The following is a 26,167-nucleotide window of genomic DNA, read 5'->3' as shown; positions in this document are numbered from 1 at the left end:
GTTTCATTATTTTTACTGCATTTTCGGCTTTGCCATTTGACTGGTGGTTGGTAAGGGGAATGATTTTATATGTTTAAATGACCATTTCTTTACAAAAGTTTGAAATTCACTTGATGTAAATTGTGAGCCACCGTCACTTACTACAAAGTCTGGTATACCATGGAGTGAAAAATGACTCCTTACCTTGCTTACAACATTTGACGCTAACTTATTTTCCATTGAATTTATCTCAAAATATGATGAATAATTATCTACCAAAATCAAATAGTTACAATTGCCAACACTAAAAATATCCATTCCAATTTTAGACCAAGGCCTAGAAGGAAAATCATGTGAACTTAAGGATTCCTTGGTTTGTTTACTACCATACTTATTACACACCACACAAGAAGAAACAATTCTTTATATCTGCACCCATGACAGGCCAGAACAATATATCTCTACCATATCTAACAGTAGCTTCAATCCCATTGTAAGCATAATGAATTTGTTTCAGCATGTAAGACCTTAAACACGATGGGACAACAATGCAATTACCTCTAAAAATTATATCATTATCAACAGTAAGTGGGCCAACCTTTTAGAATTGTTTCTTTTACTGTTTACAATGCAACATCACTTTTGGTCTTTTGTCTAATATCCTGAAGTCTTTCATTTGTTACAGCAACATGTCCTGTCATATTTACTTTACTAACCTCTTCAAATAATGCAATTACATCAGATTTATCAGCACCTGAAAATGTATTCGACAAGAAATCTCTACTCAATGTATCTGCTATGTACATTTTACTACCTGGTTTATACTTAACACTCAAATTAAACTTCTGCAATTGCAATAACATGCTTTGTAATCTCTTAAGACATTTCAATAATGGTTTCTTAAAAATACTTTCCAAAGGTTTGTGATCAGTTTCTACAATAACATCTTTGCTATGGCATAAAGATATTGATCAAAATGTAACTCTGCAAAAACAATGGTTAACATATCTTTTTCTATTTGAGCATATCGCTGCTCAGTTTCAGTTAACGATTTTGAGGCATAGCCACTTGGTGACCGTTTTGCATTTGGAGACAGCACCTAATCCTGACATTGAAGCATCACTCTGTAAAGACACATTACAATTACTGTCAAAATGTTTCAAGCAAGGAGCTTCAACAATTAGTTTCTTAATCTTGGAGAATGTTCATCATGAGAAGAGTTCCACTGCCATTCAACATTTTTCTTTCCCAGATTTCTTAATGGCTGAGTTCCTTCTCACAACCTCGGTAAAAACTTTGAAAGATAATTGACAATTAATAGCTTCAATTTTCTTTGGATCTGGACGAACACCATCCTTTGTTAGCAAATGTCCAATGTACTTAACTTCAGTCACATGTAATTTCATCTTCTCTTGATTTAACTTGATGTTTTCTTGTCGGCATCTTTGCAGTAACGCTAATAGGTTCTTATCATGATTTTCCAAAGCTTCCTGATCAGTATCTCCTTTGCCATAAACTAGGATATCGTCTTCTATGCCATCTAAATTATGTAAGGCATCATGCATACGTCTCTGGTATTCCTCTGGTGCCGATGATATACCAAAAGGCATTCCCTTCCATCTATACCTACCAAAAGGCGTACTTAAATGTAGTCAAATAACGTGACTCTTTGTCAAGTTGCACTTGCCAAAATCCATTCTTAGCATCCAATACTGAAAATATTTTAGCTTTGCCCAATTTCGGTAAAATTTCCTCAATTGTTGGAAGTGGATAATGGGGTCTCCTGATAGCTTTGTCAAATCCTTAAATCTGAATTAGGCTTTGTTACTAGAAACCCAATTTGTAGGTTCTGAGACCTTTTGAACAATGGTACCTTTCATACTACTTAACAGCTGCTTCAATTTTTTCTTAAGGGCAAAATGAACTTTTCTTGGTGCATCCATCACTGGTGACACTGTATGATCAATAGTTAATCCGATAGTTAATGTTTGTGTATACGAGTATTTATATTTATATACAAGTGTATGCATGTATGTATGTATACATATATGTGTGTGCATATACCTCTAACATCCGCGTTTATGAAATGTCTTTCTTTTAACAGGAATTTTTTAACTTAATCGAATCGTGTACCGTCGATGATAACTCTGCCGTGTACCGTCGAGAGAAATTGTCTAAACATTTACTTAATTAGCGAATTTCGCGTAAACTATCAATCATTTCGCGACGCGTGAACTGGAAAACTGTAATTCGCGTATAATACCATTGTAATTTTAGCTTGAGTACATCACATTCATCTTGTTCATTGTAGCAGGCAAAATATGACTTATATCACTATAATTGCAAATTTCATCTAATCAAAGCAATACTGTATTTTCTATTTAAGTATGATGACCATTATCTTAATGATAATGATAAATTTCATTATATCTATAGTTAATACATCAATATGAGTCTTAGATTAGCAATAGGTCTAGATGTCATAGGAAGTTAGAATTGTAAAATATTAAAATATGCTGTTAACTTTTTATTTTTAAAAAGACATTTCTGTGCCATGTTATGTATAGATAATAATCAATATTTCTATTTAAAAGTAGTAAGTTAGAGAACATGAAAAGTTGGTTTTTGATTACTTATTAATTGCTTGAATTTTCTATAACTATTTAAAAACAAACAAATAAGTTTTATTAACTTTAATAGCCTATTTGATTAAATATTAGATACCTGAACTTTCCACAACAGTTTTATAAAAGATAAATCTGAACAATCTCTAAACTCACCTGTAATTGAGGCACACCTGGAGATATGAGTGAGAGTTAATTTGTGTCACCTGTCACCTCAGGTAAGGTCGATTCGACCTCAAAGGTGCCCTCCAATGGCGGAATGACCTCGGGAAGGTGAGCGAGCAACTTCAAATGATTTCGCCAGTATCTGCAATTTCTCTCTCTGGGCAATCTTGCAGAGCCTCAGTGTGGGTGCCATTTTCTTCTAAACAATTGAGGTCGATCTTAACTGATTACTTTTAATTTGGGAAAACTCTTTATCTTGAGAATATATAATGTTCTAAGGGTCCACAATAATAAAAAATGTTGAGAGTTCGTGTATAATTTTAAAACCCTTTGCAAAAAACTTTCGAACCCTTCCCTGGGTTCATCCTCAGTCAAAAAAAAAAAAAAAAAAAAAAAACAGATGAACCCAGGGAAGAGTCCGAAAGCTTCTTGTAAAGGGTTTTAAAATTATACACTAACTTTTTATTGTTGTGGACTTCTTAGAAAATTACTTAACATCACTTCCGTGATCATCTTAGATCTCTTGAATAAACCTTGAATAAATACTTTCTTTACTCATTTGCTTGCAGAATGATTCTAGCTAGACCTTCCTTGAACAAAGTCTGACCTCGAATTCTCTTTTATTGTTTCAATTTCAGCTTCTTTGTTGACCCAATCTACGGACCAGTGTCGGGGAACTGCTACGCAGACTGTCCCATAAAACCCAAAGGTGAAGACTGCACTGAATATTTCGACGGTTGTTGCTCAAGATACGTCTGCGGTGACCTCCCAAGGTACCTATTCTGACCTTAACTGACCTTTCCAGTCGCACTGGGCCGTTGCATGACCTTTGACCCAACAGTAATATACTTTAGATTGATTTCTGACCAGCCAAAGTGGGCTATGTGACTGAGTAATACAAACCTATGCTCATGCTTGTTGGTGACCTTCCAAGGTACCATTTCTGACCTTCCCTGACCTTTCCAGTCATACTGGGCCGTTGCATAACCTTTAGACCAGTAATCATAGGCCACTAGATAACTATGGACTGATTTCTGACCAGGGAAAGTGGGCTACATGGCTGAGTGATGCAAACCTCTGCTCATGTTTGCTGTGGCAGTGGATTGCTTTTGGTCTACTGCTTACCAGTCCAACCAGATATAATTAGGTGCCAATATCTGGAGCTTGGTTTATCAAAAAGGCTTAGGGCTAGCAGCAGCATCCCTGCTGAGAGACAGAGAGCGAGTCTGTACCCTTCAAATGGCGAGAGGTGGTTGAATAAGCATACTGGGACTAAACATAGCTATTGAAATGTAGGCAGATGTTCTCCTTAATTACATGTACATAGGTTCAACTGACGAAGCCTAATCACCCTTTCTGCAAACAGGTTGTGTTCATACGGTAAAGCCAAGTACCAAATGGGCCAGTCCTTTGAGCCGTGGAAATGTCATCAATGTGACTGCCTGTATTCGGGAGAGGGGCAGTTGCAAAATGTGAAAACTCTACATATTGCCCAGGTCCGCCACACAAGGACTGCGTGTTGCTCGGTAAGCAGAAGGACAAATGCTGTGAGCCATTTGACTGCTCCAGGTAAGTTGAGCAGTACAGTTCAGTTAAAGAATTCATTATAGATACCGTCATGGCACATACAGTCACCTCTTCCTTCTGTCTGAAAGCTCACCATCTCTTTCCATCTAAGCACCACCTGCAAACTCGACGGAGACTATTATGATGTGGGTAAAGTGTGGGTAGCCAAAAGAGACCCTTGCAAGAAATGTAAGTGCGTGAAAGAGGGGAAGAAGGCTGCTCAGACAGTCTGCAAAGACATCATCTGCTCGGAGAAGCCTCCGTCTACAACGTGCCGTCCGCTCAAATATGTTGACGAATGCTGCGTACATGGTTGGGACTGCTCCGAGTAAGTTGTGATTGGTAACTTACTGATGATATGCCCTTAGGCTTAAGCACATCTATGTAGACAGACACTTTGCTTATTACTGGGATTGCCTATGTGAGTGAATCAGATAAGTGTTTGGTATATGAGCATGTTCACTGACAGATGATAAAGATTGGAAGTGTACCAAGTACCAAGTAATTTACTCTTTGTGAGACTCATACTTCTTTTATACTTTCATGTTGGTGTCAATATTGAATGAAGACTTTTGTAATGGGGCACATAACTCCAAATTTGAGACAAAGACCCATAACGAAGGCCTGAAGTGGCAAACAAAACAAAAGCCTTTGGTGAACAACATAAATGAAAATAAGTCTGCCTTTCTCTTATAACTTCCACAGAATGCCTTTTCACTTTATACCTTTCCATCTCTTACTTTGACTCTCAGACTTGAGTCTCGACCAAGCAGGGCTGGTGGATTTATTTCAATTGATTCGTAAAACTGAAAATAAGATAGGTATCAGGGAAAGCTCCTTTCTCATGCGACTGTTTCAAGTGTGTACACACTTGAAACAGTCGCAAGACTTTGGTGCCATTTCTCTGTGAGATACTCTCTTGGAGTTATTGACCTTTTCATCCTCATTTATAAATTTGTCAGAGTTTTAAGTGAACATAATCCATTACCACCAATTACTTCTCTCATAGCTTCAACTTCATCAGAATGGCAGATCTAAATTCCACATAACTGGCTTCTAATTTTCAGTTAATAAACCAAATTTTTTTCCAGTGATTACCTCATCACAACGGCAAGAAAGGTCACAAAAGGTCAAAAAGTTCCTATCTGCGTTTTTGTTACCTCTCAAAATGTACCTGTCGACTTGAAATTCAACCTTTTGGGTAGATCACAGGCATCTTTATCTGTTAGTAAAATGAAGGAGAAAGGTTAGTGCTATAAATCAAGTTTGTTTATATAGAATTATATTCCTGAATTTTATGTCTTATAGCCCCTTGCAACTTTCATTCAAAGAAATACTCATTCGGTCTTGAGTTCCTTCTTAAAAAGTCTGCCCATGTCCGATTCCCTGAGAAACCTTCATGCTTCAGGATCTCAGCAACTAAAGAAGTTTACGTTCCATGGATCTATTCACAGCAGTTTGTCCGAAGTCAGCCTGTTAACATTCTAAATGCTTTTTCTTACAGTATCCGATGGTTACTCTTGTAGTGAACTTGAGATCCCATACACTGCGGGTAGATCCACTCTCCTGACTATAAATGGCACAGTTGGAAAGACAAAAGTGTCTCAAGAATACAAGGTCATGACTTCTGAAATTTCCCAGATTTTCATCCTGACTGAGAAGTATAGCTACCTTCCTGGTCAGCTGGTACAGTTCCGAGTCCTGACCTTGATTGGCAGCCAAGACTCCATCTTGTACGATCCATTGGCAAGTGTTCAGGTCCGATCACCGTCTACACACCTCTTGGCTGAATGGACGGCAGTGCCCAATCCTGATGGACTCCTGCAGTTCAGCTTCCAGTTGGCTGAGGAAGTGGAGGAGGTTTGTTTTTGTATATTATTTTTTCCTGAGGGGATTTAATTTTATCTCATTTCCTGGGGTGATGATCTAAAACAGCGGTTCTTTTAAACTTTCTATTACCTCGCCCCTTTATGAGTAGTCCTTCCCTCCACGGTCTACTTGTATCTATGAGGAAAATTCCCTCCCAGATTTAAAGGAAAATGAAAAAAATAGAGAGAGAGCAGGGTTTTCGAGAGATAGGGAGGTAGGTAAATAATCACAAAACATCGTTAGCCCAACGAATCAAACTAGAGTGGTAGACTATAGGAAACTAACGTTATAAGGTGACACTTTTTTCATTTTTCCATACACCTCTGAATATGAGTTCCTCACTCTTATTAACATAATAACTAGAGAATTTTTTATTTTCCCCTAGGGCTCGCACCTCCCCTGGAAATTGCTGACGACCCCCTAGGGTGCCTCAGCCCCCCAGTTTTAAGAACCACTGATCTAAAACAAATGAAGATATTTCAATGTGCTTCATCTTGGGTAAAATATTATCCATAACCGCTGATTAAAATATATGATGTGAGATGCTACATATAACTTTAGAGTAAGATATATGATCTCCTTTAGTGACATTTTGAACTCTTTCAGGGTTTGTATGGCATTACTGTAAAAATCAAAGGGTTACAGAGTCAGTATCAGCAATTCTCCGTCAACCCTGAAATATTGCCAAGATTTGCGGTAACCCTCGATGTACAGTCTCATGTGCTGGGGACTGCTACTGAGATACCGTTCAACGTCTGCGGAAAGTATGGAATGTCAAAGTTATTCTTGTAATGGCAATCTTACGCCAGTGTATAAGGTAGAATAGGTATACTATAGAGGATAAGCTGTTTTAAAAGATTTTACAAACTCAACAAGGTGAATAATATCAAGTACCTATTACCACTTCTTGATATTAGAGCATTATTTCACCTAGTTATTTTCCAAAGGTACGTTGATGGCATACCAGTCAAAGGAGCCGTCACGATCGATACATATTCAAATGGTTACCCCAGTATAGGTGTCGTTACCACCACAAAATCGGTGAGTTGCCATTTCTAGATTCGTAATGAAAGGTCAAAGAAGTCAGAACACTTTCTGTACGAAATGTGAGGAGTTAAAGTAATCCTATTTGTTGTAATCACAGGCACTGCTCTTCTTCCACCATACCTTCTGACGTCAGTTGTACCTCACTCATGCTAAAACGAGTATCTAGAATTATACTAACAATTATTTCTAACCCTTGCCAATGATTCTCATAAGCATCCATCACTCTCTTATATTCATCTCACACAGGGCGTCGTTGGCTGCTGGGCAGGTAAGGTAGATCTCAAAAATTTCAAGAGTGACAGCATTCCACGGCAATTAGTCATTGATGCCCGGTTTGTCGAGGAAGCGACACAGGCGGTTGAGCGCAGATCAGGGTTGTGGACGTTAGAAGCAAAAGATACTTTTATAAACGACTATCGAGTGAGATGTACTACAGAGTGGGGCTTCCTTTCCCATTCAGGGTAAGATGAAGAGAAGCCTCAGTTGTTTGTTGCCTCCACCGGTGAACCTAGAGGGAGGTTATATGCTTGCCAATATGCCTGTCTGTCTTCGCATAGGTTGGAGTTGGAGTTAATCGGATGCCTCAAGAACGCTGGACAGATTTTGATGTAGCTTGGTAGTGATATAGATTAGATGATGTATTTGAAGGTAATCAAAGTTTTTTAGGCATTATTTGAAAGCTTCTCATGAACCCACTCAGCTGATTTACACCAAGAGTTGACAACTGTTAATTTCGTGTTTACTAGTGTGGCATGTGACTTTCATTAGAAAATTGTACAAATTAGATCCACACATACACACGCACACACTCACACACACACACATAGGTCATTATGGTCACGGCCTGGAAGGGTGTGATATGAGAATTGGAGGAATGGCTCTACTTTATATCAGAGGCTAATGTAACTGAACAGAAAAGGTTATACTCTACTGAATTCAAGGTAATCCTAAAGTAAAATAAGGATTCAATGCAAACTTAGGTGTGTCCACTTATAAATATAATTCACTGGAGGTATCAGAAGAACAAAATATACAGGAACTATCAATAGAGTTCTGTGGCACTACAAGATTTTATGTTACTGGGTACAATGTCAACACAAAATGCCGCACTACTGCGAGCAAAATCTCTGTGCCTCAGTAGGCTAATCACAGTCTATAACTAAGTAGTAAGACCTGTAGACAATATAAGGTGGCGCAATGTGAGCAAGGTTTGTTCACACTGAGGTTTCCGGAATACTACACCGGATATGGCACTGGCAGTGGCAAAGTATAGTCCATCTGAGCCGGCATTTACCACATCGGTATCAACGGTGGTTATGTTTCGACATTTGTTTCTTCTTTGAGTATACCGCTAATCCGGGCAGGTAACTGGAATGGTTGATGAGAGGGTCAACCATGGTGGCAGTAGGAAGTGACAGGACAGAGGTGTGATCCTCCTCAATGGCTCTTTCAGGGAAATTGACCGGGGAATTCATATAAAGGCATGAGAGAGATGAAGTACCCCAAGGTGCCTTCGTTTCCTGTCTAGGAGCGATATCGGCATTGATCAAGCATCTTATCACGTTTTTCACTTCGGTCGTTTTAGGCTTCAGGATACAAGGGGCAAAAAGGGTCCTTCTGACAGGACATTAAAATGGCATTTCTGCAGGCAGCAAATCACCTTCGCTTTTGACACTTGAGAGTTATACGAAGGATGAAGGGGAAAACATCCAACTGAAAAACATCCAACTAAAGAACAACTTGTACATCTTTGGTCTCTTACTCTATGTTCTTGTTCGTCAACTTGGAATGTATTTAATATGGAAAAGTTTAATAGCAAACGACAAGAGGACGTTTGTGACAGTATTTATGTGCCTCTGTGAGTGAATTTCAAATGTCTGGTAATGAATTCACAAACAAAAAATTTATAAAATCAATCTATTTGTCTTGCAGTTGATCGGTTTGTTATATATTACCTTATAATTAATTTTTTTCCACTTTTGTTATTACATTTAGATGTCTAAAAAAAATTATGCCGCAGGAGCTCTTCAGTACACGTGTTATCTATGTCTATGGATCTGATTACTTGTGAACATTTATTTGTGATATATATTTTTCTAAGGTGGACATGAATTATTGCCTGAATTACACTTCTGAAGACAATAAAGTATTTTTTAAAAAGTAAGTCTCCATGTAAATAGAATATCTTTTGAACTTTGCGAGTTGCTCTCCTGAAGATACATGTCACAAATGCATGAAAATCCTGGGAAAGGGACCTTTTTTTAACCATATTCTAATCATAACCTTTGATGTTATATGAGAATTCTAAAAGTTAAATCATAACATTGACAGTTAGGAATCACAAAGCAAGATGCAGAGCCAATTAAGGGTGACAAGATGTCCATGTGTGTTGGAAGTGTCTGTAACAACTACGTCCTGGACGAAACTGGCATCATTGACGTGGTCATTCCTTCCGGAGTCTTGATGAAGGGCAAAGAGATAGTGGTGATTGAAAAGTTACTGTGCGCCTGTATCTAATTTAATCATTCCATATTGGCAAATGTTGTCCATCATACATAACTCGTGTCTCCATTAGGGTTGATATGCTCCATTAGATCAAAAGGATGTAAAATTTACTTGGTGTATTGTATCTCTCTCATTTTAGAGAAAGAAATTATTGAGGGAAAACAAAACTTCACATATAATATCCAAGTCTTTATCACTTTGTGCCGATTTTCAAGTGGGGACAAACAGGTATTGCGCCAAAAAAAAATATATCTTATTTTCATTACCTACCTCAGAAGCCTCAGAAAATGGTGGGGCTTGCTTCATAGATACACCTCCAGGTACGAGGATTCACGTTTCGTTATCTCCCTCAGGTGAAGCCTGTCAACCCAGGAATACAAAGTGGACCGCTTGGTAACCTTTCTTCGACAAATTCTTACTATATTGAGCCTCTGTTGTATTACTCGCCTTCGAATTCCAGTCTCCAACTTGATATTCCCTCAGTGGTACTGAGTTGCAATCCTGGAGAAATCACAGAAGTTGAAATTCCGGTTTTATTTGTCAGCAACGGGACTGCCAAGGCGTTGATTAGGTCACAGGTGTGTCTTTCGTATTTTGTTGGACGTGGGGCTTTCGTTACTCATGTTGCTAAAGTAGCAGAGTACTAACTTTAACTCAACTTGAATCATAGTGTATTATAGGACCACACTTATCTCCTTCACAACTGCTTAACTAAAGATTATCAACCATGCTTTAATCATAAGTCTCTGTGTGACTGATATCAACTCAACCATCTTTCTCTGCATCTTCCCCACATGTGGGGTCAGTTTTCTGACAGCTTTTCTCCACCTGGCTCTGTCAAACACATCATCATCTGACAACTGTTTGTCTCTCAGATCTTCATTTCCAACGTCCATCCACCTTCGCTTTGGTCCTCCTCTCGCTCTCCCGCCAAGCACCTCCACCTACATCACTCTCCTCTCCACTTATGCATCATTCCTTCTCACCACATGGCCATACTGCTGCAGTCTTCTTTCCTGGGCTTTCTTTGATAGTTGATATCAACTCAACCATATCCCTCCCTGATCAACTACAGCTGACGTCAGGTGCCCAGGTATTGTGGACAGAGGTCAAGAGTTATAACCTCAGGGAATCTGCTCTTCAGATAGGTCAAGGGAAGCCGCTTCGACAAGAGCGCAACAGCTTCGATCCTAGTCTCGTCAGAGGGAATTTTGTCATCAAGGTTCCTGTGCCTACCTTTCACTTGGCAGACCTCAAAGTGAGTAAAAATTCATAGAGATTTTTTGAGATAAAATTGGCTTGAGTGTGATATATTTTTGTAAATTAGCAATATATGATACATTCATTTCACAGAATGAAGGCACATAGCCCATATACTATATAAAACAGCAATATTTATATAGTACGACATTTTATAAGATGATCACAGCGAGTGCATCATGTACGAGACATCTATTTGCTTATTGCCATAGACTACCTTTGCCGTTTCCAGTAACATGAACAGATCAGTGTCATTCCTCTTTATGACTTATTCAAATTCACTTCTGTTCTAATTTACTAATAAAATATTATGCATAAACTTTCTACATACTCTACGATTAACCTGCATGAGTGAATCTTGCTAAGTACAATATATTACTGTTATAGATATTGCCAAATATGATACATTTATGATATTAATGTAAAGAATCACTGCACTTAAGCCAAAATAACAAGCTAAATTATGCCTTTGAACACTGCATTCTTCTCTGGTGGACAAAATATAATTAAGCTATTAACGGCATTTGCATCTAAGGCTTGGGGAATTTTTGGTTACTTGTTCATCCTGCCAAAGAGGCCAGAGAGACCTTAGGCAGGGAGCTTTCGTGAAAATTTGATACATAAGACAAGGATACTTTAGCTATCACTCGAAATTCAGATCATCATAATTGCTGATTCCCTCCATGACAATGTTGAGACACCTTGGCTAAGGTGCAAGTTAGGATTTAGCTTTCAAGAGCTTTCGTGTAAGCTCTTGACCAGTGTAAACATCCTATTCCAAACTCTCAGTCCATAGAGATGAAATTCATTCCTTTAATCCTAACCATCTAAAATCACTGACCTCAGGTACTGGTATGGTACGTTAGGACTGACAGTGAAGTTGTGTCAACCTCTGGTGAGCTGAAATCTGAACAGTGCCTCCAGAACCCTACTAGTCTGAATTTTTCGTCACCCGGACCAACTCCAGCACCAAACGATCCCGTGACCATAACTCTATCTGCCGCACCCAAGTCCGTCTGTGGAATTAGTGAGATGATCATTTCTTAAGAGAGTTCAGCATGCCTATTGATGGCAATTGTGATGCATCATATCCTGATTCTAATAATTTGAATGACAGTACTTCTCTATTGCACAGAACAAATTTCTTACCTTGCACAGCCATGGATTTTACATCCAGTAATCAGCTAGATTTTTCAGTTGCATTTTTGTCATATGAATCCTGACGTCCTAGGACCCTGCCATGAGAGTCAACAGGGATATATGTGATATATGTGTGTGTGCTTGTTGTTTCTTTTGCACTCAACGAAATAGGATTCCAGGTGTTGCTGACCGAAGATCAGGAGTCCAGGGACTAACAACATCCGCCATCTTCGAGGTCCTGAATGAGGCCAGAATATCGCCTTATTATGACAACACACAGATTGACAACTATAACTACTGCTATGGTGCCAAGGGCATCTCGTATTACGAAGACGGTAATTCTGTTGATATCTGTTTTAATTGTCAATGTCAAAGTTGACAGCGCAGACAGATGTAAGACCTAATATAATTCACAACGGCTTACCATTTGGATTTGCATTTAATTTCAAATTTGAACTTTTAATTTTATTTGGAATACTATCCAAACAATTCATTTACTATTGAAAAATCGATGGTGGGTCTACCCCACGCTCTGTTTTCTTAATTTTTTTTTCTGCTTCAAGTAGTTTCTTCGTTGTATGATCAGTGTTGCTTTCTGTGTACCATCATGAATAATATAGCCATGAATTGATCAAGCAAAGTAATTAAATAATATATCTCCAATTATAAAGCATATAAGAATTATTCTATTTTATTTTCTATATATGTATATATATATATATATATATATATATATATATATTAATATATATATATATATATATATATATATATATATATATATATATATATATATATATATATATATATATATATATATATATATGATATGTATGTATATAAGTAACTTCTCGAATTCTTCGCACTGTTTTGGGAGAGAGAGAGAGAGAGAGAGAGAGAGAGAGAATAGCTATCTATCGCTAATCTGAATATTTTCTCTTTAAAGGTAGACAACTGTCTAACGGCGAGACTCTACCCTACCCTTATTTTGATTTCTCTGACGTGGATGCAATTTTTGCTTTCAATGTAAGTGAACAGGGTCGTGAGTGCATGTGTCTAAGCACAAACATACATACATATGCACACATGTATATATGCAAGTACTGAAGTACTTTTGGTCAAGGCAATTGATGTTATAACAGTCAACTTAACGTCAACCGTCCATGCTTTGTCAATTAGAATGAAACCCTAGTGATGAATTTGCCTAAAATAATGGTATAATTTCCCGCTTAATCAATTCTGTCATTCTTTCTTGATAATGGCCTATAAGAATTCACATTTCAGAGTGATTTTCACTCACCTTACGTCTTGATGGGTAGGTTTGGATTAAATCTACCTTTACGTCTGCTAGGGCCCTTACCCCTAGATTTTGAAGGGACAAGAGGCCTGTTTTGGCCCTGCAGACTCTTCCAAACCAACGGAGAAGTTCCCTCTTGCACTAGTGTGGGACAGTGCACTCTCTGACAATTACAAAATAATTATAAGCCCAATAAGAATCTGTCTATTCCAATAGTAAATGACAGAAGATTCCGGTCTAATTGACAGGATGTTGGCTTGGTTGTCCTGACAGATCTGACAGTGGAGACTAGGCCATGCGGTTTCATTTATCTATTTGGTAAGTAGTTGTGACGACATATTCATTGCTCTCAAATATGAGACCATTCTCATCTGAGGATGGGTATGGTCATAAACAGCCTGAGTACCATCTGCTCAAAGGAGACTCACATCTGACTATAAGCATCTGGGTTAGTTCTGTCACCTGTTCCAATTTATAAACAGAGGCATCAGTTATAAAATTCTCCTCATTCTGAAAAGTAAATGACAAACTCGACTTAGCCCAGATTTTACCAGATTACACGACAGCCCTCTTCAAGATTTCCTAAACTGGATATCAAATGTTTCTTTTCAGATTATTTCAATTATGATATTTATGAGTCTGGACCACCAGACAGCTCTTACGTTCCTGGGTCAGTACCCGAAAGTGGGCTGAATGAACCTGATTACGTAGACGCAGCAACAATAGACGAATGGCGTAACAACTATGCAGATGCCTGGCTATGGAAAATAGTTGTTGTCAAGTAGGTGTTGGTGAATTTTGGAAAACTGAAGCTCTTTCTTTCTCCTTTGTGACTTTTAACCAAGTCTCTGAGTTGCTTTAGTTAAAGAGGGGAGGTTGTCATTAGCTGAGAGAAGATGTTGCATGAGTCTGAAATTTTTGTTCATTCGTCAGTGTTTTAAGTCCATCTAACTCCCTCTGACCACTTTTACCAGCAGCTGAAGTTAGAGTAAGTTGGTAATTTGTCCATTCCAGATTCTCTCCCATGAAAAATACTTACTCTGAAATCTTTTGTTCATCTGCTTGTATTGTAATTTCTTCTGGCTTTCTCTTACCACTTCTACCAACTGCTGAAGTAGAGTAAGGGGTTAATTTGTCCATAACAACCTCCCTCCCATGAAAAAATCTGTACTGATAATGTGTCAACGGTTCAGCAAATCATTTAAGAGTACTTTTCCCTGCCAGTGACGAGGGCCAGTTTAAAGAAGACTTCCTGCTACCTGACAGCATGATGGAATTGGTGGGTGAAGCCGTGTGCGTCCATCCAGAAAAAGGTATAGGCCTAAGTCCCATCGCAACCATCAGCACATTGACCCCATTTGCACTAGATCTGACTCTGCCACCAGCTGCTCGTCTAGGAGAAACCATTCCAATCTTGCTCTCAGTCTTCAACTATCAAAAAGAGAGGTTACCAGTAAGTTTCCAAGGTTTTTCAAGTGTAGAATTAATGCAAATATTAGTTCCTATGGTCTCTCACGCCTCTTGGGACTAATGTGGGGTATTAGGACTCACTATTCCAGTCTTTGTGGTCTTCATCTAGCAGAAAGAGAGCTTGCCAGTAAGTTCCCTGGGTTTTTCAATGCTGAATTAACTCTAAGATTACTTCAAATGGTCTTCCAGGTATCTTGGGACTAATGATAGGAAAAGTCCAATTTTTGTTGTCTCAAAGCCTTCAGAGACCATGGAGATTAATTCTTGTGGTCTTCTAGTCTCCAGGAAGTCATGAGGTTGTCCCAATCTTAAATAATCATGAAGGTTGCCTCATTTCCTTGCACTTCTCATTTTTGAGAGGCCTGAGTTGCATGATAATCTTGCTGGTTTTAATCTTTAATTATCAGACACAGAAGAGCCAAGTAATATCTGAAGGCTTCTCACAGTTCTGTTGGAAGATGCAGAAGTTTTAACAATCATTGATGACAATTGTCTGTTAATGTGTGATTAAACAGTTTTAGTTCATCATGAAAGTTTCATATTGATTAAACAGCAGAAAAAAATGGTTTCAAGTATCAATGATTCTAAATATTCAAATGACATTTGAAAACATATCTTTTCTGTTATTAAATCAAGATGACGGCCCTTATGATTTTGAATATCTGTTTTCCGGCTCCTGACATTTAGCCATCACTGATTGTTAAAACTTTTTCTTCTACCTTCTGAACTGTGAGAAGCTTTCAGATATAGCTTGAAACTTCTCTGTTTGATGATTAGCGACTATATAAAGTCAAAAAAGATTTTTCAGTCCTGTGCAGTCAATTGTTTCCCATTTCAGGTGAGAGTTGCCCTTCAAGAAAGCAGTAGCTACACAGGTGCAAGCACATCAGCCGACATGTGTGTGAATGCAGAGGACAAGGGGGTGGCGGAGTTTATTGTAACACCTGTGGAAGTGGGTGACATTGAACTGACATTCACGGCATCTATTAATAGGCAGGATACTCAGTGCAGTAGTACCACAACCACAGAGAAAAGGTTGGTAATTTGATATCTCCATGTCCTGGTAGGACCAAAGAAAAGGTTGGCTATTTGTTGGTTCTTTGTTCTGGTAGGACCAGAGAAAAGGTTGGCTATTTGTTTGTTGTTTGACCTGTTGGGACCAGGAACCAAAAGTATGTGACTTAAACCATATGACTTCAGAAGGGCTATAGTGGAAAGACCTGAGTCAATAGGAGTTAGAATTTAAAGGTATCCTGGTATGCACTCCAAATATCGAAGTCAAAGATCTTATAGTCAAACTCAGCCTTTTTGGCTACTTAGGCGTTGGCCTTGTTTACCCTGGATTTTCCACACTGTTGCCACTTCTCACCAGGTAGGTACTTCCACCCCACCTTTCTTTTCTCTCTCTCTCTCTCTTTCTTGTGTTCAGCCTCTGACCACCATTCTTGATTTGCTCCGGAGCAAATCCTTCTAACTGTCCTTTTGCTCACTTTGGTGGCTTTGGCTGTGTCCGCCGTTGGCCTTTTCATCTAAAAAGTACCGATTAACTTTATAAATTATTTCCTTAGTCTGACTGTGCGGGTGGGGGCAGTGAGAAGCGGGGGATGTTTACATGGTGGGTCCATGACACAGAAAGACCTTGTTGGGCTGAGGTGGCAACAGAGCACTAACCTAGCACAGAGGTGTTGTCAAATCTCATGAAAACATTTTTAGTAACATTCATTTTCCCATCAAAAACTTAGTCATTCTTAAACATATGGAGTTTTATTAGGAAACAGAGTAATTACCATATATTTAGTTAGCATAAAAAATATCAGAGACATATCTTCATCACTGTTGTGGCGTATTTAGAGAACTGCGGCAACTGTGTGGCCAACACCTTAGTGGCCAAAAAGGCTGAGTTTGACTATAGTTGTAACACTGGCAAATAAGTCAGTGCCTGTATACTAACACAAGAACGTTGTGGTACAGTTAATGTAAAGCAATATTTTGAATAAGTATTTTTGTTGTGCCATGAAAAGTTGCCAGATGCATTCGAGTCTCATATGGTCTCTCCCATTGAACCCTGAACTCTGGAGTTCACATCTTCTTGTCTTGTTTAATTTCTTTATCTCTTTCATCTCAGTGACACCATAACCAAGCTTCTAAGAGTGAAATTCGAAGGCATTTCACAAGAGAGAGTCGTGAGTGATTACTTCTGTCTAGGTGAGTGTGTTTACTTCTTGGAAAATGTCAATACTGACTTTGTGCAGTTTTGTACTGTCTTTTTATTATTATATTATCTTGGACTGGGCTAGTTAATGAAACTAAGTACTATCCAATTGTCTCCTATTATAGACATTAGCAAGAGAAAATGGGCATGAATGTCAGTTAGTCTTCATGTTGACTGTAAATAAGCCTTAATGCCAACTGTATATTAACCTTAATGTCAACTGTAAGTTAGCCTAAACATCATCTGTGAATTAACCTTAATGTCAGCAGTAAATAAGCCTTCATTCCGCTGTAAATAAGCCTCAATGCCAATTGTAAGTAAATATTTCAAATAGGAATAAGGGTCTATGAGAGAATTAACGTAGCCTTCCCATGAATACCCCAAATTCATTCTGTAGTATAATTTCACCACCAGTGAATGGTCAGCCCCAAGACGACTTCGAGACTTGGTCTGTTGGTACCCCTGAGGGAATTGTCCCAGATTCAGAGAAGGTTTTCGTCAGTGTCACAAAGGACCTCCTGGGTCCAACGATTCAAGTAAGATCCTGATGCCTTGTATTAATAACAATAATAATAATTAAAATGTTTGCCATCATCCTTATTGAAAACATACGTACCAGTGATAATTATCATAACAATAGTCAATACTACATACAAAAAAAAGTAAGTGGATGTCAGCATGTTCATTAGACTCCGGAAATATATTTTCATGAATGTGAGAGGTGCATTGTGACTGCCACAGGTCTTATTTGACAGTCTCAATGGTTTTGACAAATGGCAATGAATAATCTCAACTTCCATGAAGTTTCTGCATTACAGAAATTTCATTTTTTCTTTATTTTTTGTACTTTTCATCCCGTTATGTATTAATCCTTGCATGTAAGATGAGCATGTCGAAGCTCTGCTGTTCTGCTGATGGATTGTGGGTGGTTGTGATCCGGCAGGACCGGGGGAGATAGCCATGCTTGGGTTGGCAACATGTAGCAAGACGACTGCCATTAAAACCGTCGTTTTTGGCTGCTGTGTTATTCCTTCATCGCCTTGGGCTACTGACTTTACACATCCTCATTTTCTTTTTCAGAACTTAGATGACTTGATCCCAATGCCCCAGGGGTGTGGAGAGCAAAAGATGATGGAAATCGCTGCCAGTTTTTACATTCTAAAGTACCTGGAGGCCATTGGACAATTAACCCCTGAGATAGAGCAGCTTACAAAGAGAAATATGGAATTTGGTATGTCATTCTGTAAGTTCATTGATTCATTGACTCATTTGCTCTTGATCATCCAAGGCTCAGCCGTGAATCCTGATCAGTTAAGCAGGGTAAATCTCTGTGCTGATTCCTTAAGGCTCATGAGAATTTAACTGTCCTTAACTGATGCCGAAACTATGAGGCCATAACTTATCCTTGTCAGGTAACCTAAAGACCCATTCTCGGTATCTACCTGTGTTGTTATTGCCTGAAGAACCTTTCATTGCAACTCTTTGCTTGTTTTCATCGCTTATCAAACCATCCTCAGTATGTTCACCAACACTCTTTCAGGATACCAAGCGATGCTAACCCATGCGAGGGATGACGGCTCCTACGATGCCTTCATTCGTTATGATTTTCTAGGAGGATCTACCCTGCTAACAGCGTATGCCCTGAGGGTCATTGCACAAGCTTCTCGATATATTACTGTAAGTTTGCATCATTTCACATGAAAGCTTTGTCAAAAGCATTGGAGGTAGTTTGATGAGACCATACAAAGTGGTATTTCTCTACTCACCAACGGCTCTTCCAAAAGATTTGTCCTTAGTGTGTAGATTGAGCACTTGATCTAAATAAATGAGATATTTTCCCCCCAACTCAACTTTCAAATAAACAATTCTCTTTCATGAAAAACCTCTGCAGATGGCAAATGACATTTAAAAGTTAGGACAACCTCGGCTGTCAATCGCATCTGTAGGTTCAATGAGAGGTAAAAATGAGAGTAAGTTAGAGCTGAACTTGAATAAATAAAATATATCAGTTGGAAGAGACCAAAGTAAGATAAGCAATATGCAGATGAGTGCCTGGCCTGCTTGCAAAGGAACCATTGTATTGAAAACTGCCATAAACGGCCATGTTCTCCATGATATCTGAGATTATAACTTGAGGTGACAGAGAAAGTGAGTCAATAATTTGCAAAAACTTACAAAACAAGTCAATGGCCTCACATACCTTGTTTCAACAAATGTGTGTCCATTATGTATAGCAATAACAACAGCGATTTTAATGATGATAAATTTATAATGATAAATTACAGGTTGATGGGAGAGACCTGGGTAGGAATGCAGATTGGTTAGAACGTCTTCAAGACAAGGATGGATGCTTCAGTCTGAGGGAACTGTACACAATAAGGATCTCTTGGTAATTAGAATTGTCGTTGTTTTATAGATTTCATTAACACTGTTGAGAAGAGACTGATTTACACTAGGTTGTGATTTCTCCCTCAATTCTTGTATTCTGTATTTTGTAGATGGTTTATAGATTCAAGTTAATGGTGCATCTATTACAGAGGGGATGATTTTGAGGATAACTCTTTGATTGTAGTATTTACATTCCTCCTGGGACCTAGGATTACAGAATATACAATTGCAGTTTCCAATGAGTCTCCCAAGATGGAAAATACTAAAATTAAAGGTTCAATCTCAGACAGTCAAGAATATCCATATTCCAGGGAGGCGTGGATGGTCAGTCTCTGCTACCACTGACAGCCTATGTCATGATAGCCATGCTGGAATCTGGATTAGTGAAAGACACGGCCCCTGTTTCTAATGCCACCAAGTGTATCACATCTGCCACCAAAAATGCTCCTTACACCAATGCCCTCATTGGCTACGCCCTGTCTCTTGCTTCTGACAGCCGAGCTAAGGGCATCATTGACAGTGCCTACAATGTCCTAGTAGCCAATCCAGATGCCCTTAATAAGCCAACTCTAGTGGAGACGGCCGGGTATATCCTCCTGGCCATGATGAAGGTAGACCCAAATGCTTATGTTCAGGAGGCTTTGAAACTAGCCAAGTTGATCTCCAGTAACAGGAATGGGCAGGGAGGCTTCGTGTCGACACAGGTGAGTAATGTAGTCCATTGGTCCTTATCTTCTAGGGATAAGTCCTTTTATAACTTTCTGATCCATGCTTCTGTAACTGGAATAGAGATCATGTCAACTTGTCCTCAAGGGTAAGAAGGAATTTTCATGGGGCAAACTAGGAGGTAGCTACAAATTGAGAAAAATGTCTTGTAATTCTTTGCTATATAGCATTCTCTTATCCAGTAGTTGATAACTTTTCTTTAAGTAGAATGGGCCAGCCTCTGGTGGTAACTTTGAAAAAACATTTTAGGATGTTCATGAAAATGTACATAAACATGAACGTGTTCATCTACAAAACCTTGATATTTAGGTTTAGATATCATGCTTTTCTCTTTATTTTCTATTTTTGCCCCCTTTTTTTGCCTTATTTCATGTAAGTATTTGAGTGCTAAGAATAGTAATACTTTTTTAATATTTATCATAAACCTTCAGTTAAATTAAAGACCAAATAGTGGTAGCATCATAATTATTTGCAGCATTTAGGAGGGAGAGCATAGTGCTACAACACAAGGAAAGAGCAAAGATCTAAATGGCCTTCATGAAACACCTTCAATCAAGAAATTCCCTCATCTCTTCCACCAGGACACAGCCATAGCCCTCCAGGCCTTAGCAACGTTCAGCGAGACATACGCGTCGCCCAAGGGAAAAGTGACCTTGGGAGTTTCAGCAGGGAACGAGACACTCTCTTTCATAGTGAGCGAAGAAAGCCGCCTCTCGGTGGACACAGAATATGTCGTGCAGGCTCCGCCCTTCAGTGTCAATCGAACGGCTTCTGGCGAAGGCTGTGCTTTGGTCACGGTAAGTTTAGAAGAGTCATGAGATATATATATACTGTAGTATATACAGGGTGTCCATAAAGTCCCAGTACCATTACCAGTATTTATTGCCCACAATGGTACTGAGACTTTATGGACACCTTGTTTGATGTACATATCCTTAAATTATAATTTTCCACTGCTTCTCTCCTACCACTCCATACCTCACCAGTCTTATCTCATCAACTAATGACCTTAAGGTCACACTCTCCTTTATACATAGTAATGTTATGTGATGATGCTTATAGTTAATTATGTTTCCTTATAAACGAGAAACATTATTCTTCTCTTAACATTTCAAAAAGGGTCAGCCATTTGAGTTGTGGCAATTTTTTATCAATTATGATCCTTAATCTGAAACTCTTCTGGGTTTTAACAAGTTGTCACATACAGTAAACACTATTATTATTATTATTATTATTTTTTTTTTTTTTTTTTTTTTTTTTTGCTTTATCACAGTCCTCCAATTCGACTGGGTGGTATTTTATAGTGTGGGGTTCCGGGTTGCATCCTGCCTCCTTAGGAGTCCATCACTTTTCTTACTATGTGTGCCGTTTCTAGGATCACACTCTCTGCATGATTCCTGGAGCTACTTCAGCCTCTAGTTTTTTCTAGATTCCTTTTCAGGGATCTTGGGATCGTGCCTAGTGCTCCTATGATTATGGGTACGATTTCCACTGGCATATCCCATATCCTTCTTATTTTCTATTTTCAGATCTAGATACTTATCCATTTTTCCCTCTCTTTCTCTTCAAACTCTGGTGTCCCATGGTATTGCAACATCAATGAGTGATACTTTCTTCTTGACTTTGTCAATCAACGTCACGTCTGGTCTGTTTGCACGTATCACCCTATCCGTTCTGATACCATAGTCCCAGAGGATCTTTGCCTGATCGTTTTCTATCACTCCTCAGGTTGGTGCTCGTACCACTTATTACTGCAAGGTAGCTGATGTTTCTTGCACAGGCTCCAGTGGAGGGCTTTTGCTACAGAATCATGCCTCTTTTTGTACTGGTTCTGTGCAAGCGCCGGGTAATTCACTTGCTTATGTGGTTTATGGTTTCATTTTTCGTATTGCACTTCCTACATATGTGAGAGGATGTTTATTTCCGTCTATCGTTCTTTGGACATATCTGGTTCTTAGGGCCTGATCTTGTGCCGCTGTTATCATTCCTTCAGTTTCCTTCTTTAGCTCTCCCCTCTGTAGCCATTGCCAATTGTCATCGCTGGCTAGTTCCTTAGTCTGTCTCCTGTATTGTCCGTGCATTGGTTTGTTGTACCAGTCCTCTGTTCTGTCTGTTTTTCTCCTGTCTCTGTATATTTCTGGGTCTTCGTCTACTTTTATTAGTCCTTCTTCCCATGCACTCTTTAGCCCACTCGTCTTCACTGGTTTCAGATATTGCCCCAGTGCTCTGTTTTCGATGTTGACGCAGTCCTCTATACTTAGTAGTCCTCTTCCTCCTTCCTTTCGTGTTATGTATAGTCTGTCCGTATTTGCTCTTGGGTGTAGTGCTTTGTGTATTGTCATATGTTTCCTGGTTTTCTGATCTATGCTGCGGAGTTCTGCCTTCGTCCATTCCACTATTCCTGCGCTGTATCTGATTACTGGCACTGCCCATGTGTTTATGGCTTTTATCATATTTCCGGCGTTGAGTTTTGACTTGAGTATCGCCTTGAGTCTCTGCATATATTCTTTCCTGATCGTGTCCTTCATCTCTTGGTGTTTTATATCCCCTCCTTCCATTATTCCCAGGTATTTGTATCCTGTCTCATCTATGTGTTTGATGTTGCTCCATCTGGTAGCTTTATCCCTTCAGTTCTCGTTACTTTGCCTTTTTGTATGTTGACTAAGGCGCATTTTCTATTCCAAACTCCATCCTGATGTCCCCAGATACAATCCGTTACAGTCGGATTAGGGACTATTTTCCTTGATGCTCTTACCATACAGCTTGATGTCGTCCATGAACATCAGATGGTTGATTCTGTTGCCTCTTTTCTTGAGTTGGTACCCGGCATCCATCTTCTGTAGTACTTTTTGTCATGGGAATCATGGCTACTACGAAGAGTAGTGGGGACAGTGAGTCGCCCTGGAAGATCCCTCTCCTGATATTAACCTCTGCTAGTCTTATTCCAGAGCTTGTAAGTATTGTATTCCAGTTGCGCATTGTATTTTTGAGGAAGCTGATGGTGTTTTCCTCTGCCCCATATATTTTCAGGCATTCTACTAGCCATGTGTGTGGTATCATGTCGAAGGCTTTCTTATAGTCTATCCACGCCATGCTTAGGTTGGTTTCCTTCTCCTACTGTTCTTCATTACCATTTTGTCTATCAGGAGCTGGTCTTTTGTGCCCCTACACTTCCTTCTACAGCCTTTCTGTTGGTGGGGATGATGTTTGTCTCCTCTAGGTTAGGTTGTATAGCCTTTCGCTGATGATACCTGTCAGTACTTCCACATTATTGGTAGGCAGGTGATAGGCCTGATAGTTACTGGCTATATTTCCCTTACTCTTGTCTTTTTGTACTAAGGATGTTCTTCCTGTGGTAATCCATTTGGGTGCTTGGTGATTTGAGATACAATGCTGGAGTTGTTCTGCTATTCGTGGGTGTAGGGCCTTGAAGTTTTTGAGCCAGTATCCATGGACTTCATCGGGACCTGGGCTTTCCAGTTTGGCATTTTCTTTATTATTATTATTATTATTGCTAAGAAATTCCCAATCTTGAGAAAAATAGTTTGTGTAGTGAAACCACAATTATATAGCAAACATAGTAATACAATTTCTTCCATACAATTTTGGATTTTTATGACACATTATCATTATTATGATCATTATCATCACTATTATTTTCATTCCACAGCTTGTCCAGAGGTACAACGTCCCAGAACTGACAAGCACCGCTTTCTCGCTCTCTGTCAGGACCACCAGATTGAACTGCACGAATTACAACATGACAGTGTGTACTTCGTACCTCCTGCAAGATGGGAGTTCCAATATGGCCGTCATAGAGATAGACCTCGAGACGGGGTATTCGGCTGTCGAGGAAGAACTTCAGGTGTTGGAATTCAGACAGCTAATCAGGCGTCATGAAGTAAGTGCTATAGTAGATTCACATCAACCGTGCATCCGATGTCTAGGCCAGTCCCTTACGACGCTTCTGATAAGCCAATCACAGGGCTGGAAACTCTCAGTCTCTCGAGAGAGTTCACATAGGCAGGATGTATGTTCCACGTCTTTCAAAAAGAGTTTCCAGCCCAGTAATTGGCTTATAAACAGCCAATCAGGAGCGTTGTAAGGGACTGGCCTAGGCATCGGATGCACGGTTGATGTGAATCTACTATAGTTCGTCTTTTTTGCCAGTTCAGTTGTTTCATAGTGTTCCATAGTCCAATGTTATCAGCTTAGAGGGATGAACAGCCCCAGATCAACTTATTCTCTCTCTCTCTCTCTCTCTCTCTCTCTCTCTCTCAGGCTGATAATTGATGATGTTTGGTTTGCACTGAAGGGAATCTGGAGATATTATGGTCCCTTATGTTATCGAGAGATTAAAAAACTCTCTCTCTCTGTCTGTCTGTCTGTCTGTCTCTCTCTCTCTCTCTCTCTCTCTCTCTCTCTCTCTCATTAATCTCCCTTCAATTCTTAGAGGGCCTATTTCTATTCTTCTTTTATTCATCTTTTTTGCATACGAGTACAATAGTTTGGGGTTTTGCTTGATATTTACTAGGGTTTTTCTTCCAAGTCCCATTTTTCATGAGATCAATAACAGCCCTAATCAAAAAGATACAAAAGTATTCATAGACATATTGGAAGGATATGATCCTTCAAAGTGGAGTAAATTATCAGAAAACATCATGAAAATAATTGAAGGAGTTCCAAATAAAATTCAAGTGGTCAAGAGACTTATAAAGAAAATTTACATCAATCAACATATTCCGACAAAGAAAAACTAATGATAAGAGTGAACATTGTAAATATACTAATTGATGCAATAGGAAAAAGAATGCCAAAAGCATGCAAACTGTGTAAGGTGTGGTATAGCATAGTCAATCCACAAAACCTGATCAGAAAATGTTCAGCATGCAACATTCCCACACATCCACAATGTGCTGAAGTCATGCAAAATACGAGTAAGGATACCAGAGTATTTTGCTCAACATGTCTCTCATGGATAGACAATGTTATTAAATCAAGACTTAATGTGCAAATAGTAGAATATGAAGAAGAAGAGGAAGAGGAAGAAGAGAAAAATGGAAGAGAAAAAAAACAAAACTGAAATGACAGAAAAAAATAATGAAAACAAAGAGCAAGACAAGAGTATGGACGCAGAGATACTCATAGATAATACTTAAGAGGTAATCAAGCAGCATACATACGAAGAAATAAATTATGACAAGACAACACAAAATAAAATCCCGAAGAGGCTTTACCCGAATCTGCATACTGATGGGATAGAGATAGAAAAAAAATAGAAAAGACAAAGTCTGCACCCTTTTGAAAAGAGGGAATTGCAGATTCGGTGAAAGATGTTACTACAAACATCCCAAGGTATGTCACAACTATGAAATCTATGGTAAATGTGCATACCTAGACAGCAATGAGGATGAATACAGAGATCTACATCCAAAAATATCCAAAAACCTAAAAGAAGGAAAAGGATGTAAGTTCGACAAAAAATGTAAATATATGCACCCTGTAGCCATGAATCAAAATCAATTAAATGATAAAATCCAAAATAGAAAAGAAACAAATAAAGAGAGGAACAAAGAACATGAGATGAAGGAAAAAAGCAAGCCATCACCGCGATATGGAGTGTCAGCAAAGAATTTCCAAGCATCAGCTCCAAGATACAGCTCAAGAGATAAATACTGTAGCGCAACTGCAGGGGCTTGCGTCTGCCCAATCAGAATAAGACCATTGACACCTCAACCAACCATACGAACAAGGCATGTAACGTCACAACGTTGAAGTCGTTACAGACATTTCATTCTGCAAATGAAATAATTACAAAATTATTTTTATCCTACTTTACAGAGAAAATGTCAACAGACCTAAATTAAAATTAAATTACACTTACATTACGACTTACAAAAACAATAATAAGTATATTAC

At 38.8% G+C, this 26,167-nt stretch overlaps 2 protein-coding genes and 1 long non-coding RNA gene across 3 annotated transcripts; all 3 read left to right on the top strand.

The window, feature by feature from the left end:
- Positions 1–3,256: 3,256 nt before the first annotated feature.
- LOC135204942 (uncharacterized) lies at positions 3,257–5,666 on the top strand. The gene is made up of 4 exons (XR_010312381.1): positions 3,257–3,541; positions 4,135–4,337; positions 4,447–4,662; positions 5,426–5,666. It is a non-coding gene; the product is annotated as an uncharacterized LOC135204942 (long non-coding RNA).
- A 148-nt stretch (positions 5,667–5,814) lies between these two features.
- LOC135205062 (alpha-2-macroglobulin-like) lies at positions 5,815–7,144 on the top strand. The gene is made up of 2 exons (XM_064235334.1): positions 5,815–6,194; positions 6,810–7,144. The coding sequence occupies exons 1-2, from the start codon at positions 5,823–5,825 to the stop codon at positions 6,993–6,995; spliced, it is 558 nt and encodes a 185-aa protein (XP_064091404.1). The 5' UTR covers positions 5,815–5,822; the 3' UTR covers positions 6,996–7,144.
- Positions 7,145–7,548: 404 nt separating this feature from the next.
- LOC135205061 (murinoglobulin-1-like) lies at positions 7,549–20,010 on the top strand. Its single transcript, XM_064235333.1, has 17 exons — positions 7,549–7,711; positions 9,582–9,734; positions 10,109–10,333; positions 10,831–11,013; positions 11,862–12,042; positions 12,335–12,490; positions 13,102–13,181; positions 13,701–13,770; positions 14,065–14,233; positions 14,677–14,905; positions 15,761–15,957; positions 17,048–17,127; positions 17,549–17,670; positions 18,215–18,365; positions 18,675–18,811; positions 19,420–19,523; positions 19,834–20,010. The coding sequence occupies exons 1-17, from the start codon at positions 7,676–7,678 to the stop codon at positions 19,865–19,867; spliced, it is 2,307 nt and encodes a 768-aa protein (XP_064091403.1). The 5' UTR covers positions 7,549–7,675; the 3' UTR covers positions 19,868–20,010.
- The last annotated feature ends 6,157 nt before the right edge of the window (positions 20,011–26,167 follow it).

This window comes from Macrobrachium nipponense, chromosome 48, assembly GCF_015104395.2.
Source record: "Macrobrachium nipponense isolate FS-2020 chromosome 48, ASM1510439v2, whole genome shotgun sequence".
In the NCBI taxonomy this organism is placed as follows: Eukaryota; Metazoa; Arthropoda; class Malacostraca; order Decapoda; family Palaemonidae; genus Macrobrachium; species Macrobrachium nipponense.
The sequence above is the reverse complement of the archived record's forward strand: the minus strand, read 5'-3'. Positions and strand labels throughout refer to the sequence as shown.

Excerpts from the sequence above, each read along its gene's own strand:
- LOC135205061 (XM_064235333.1), top strand. The coding sequence starts at position 7,676 with ATGTACTACAGAGTGGGGCTTCCTTTCCCATTCAGG. Across the intron at positions 9,735-10,108 it reads TGAAGGGCAAAGAGATAGTG|GTGAAGCCTGTCAACCCAGG; the intron begins GTGATTGAAAAG and ends TATCTCCCTCAG. Across the intron at positions 17,671-18,214 it reads TCCTGGGTCCAACGATTCAA|AACTTAGATGACTTGATCCC; the intron begins GTAAGATCCTGA and ends TTTCTTTTTCAG.
- LOC135205062 (XM_064235334.1), top strand. The coding sequence starts at position 5,823 with ATGCTTTTTCTTACAGTATCCGATGGTTACTCTTGTAGTGAACTTGAG. Across the intron at positions 6,195-6,809 it reads TGGCTGAGGAAGTGGAGGAG|GGTTTGTATGGCATTACTGT; the intron begins GTTTGTTTTTGT and ends GAACTCTTTCAG.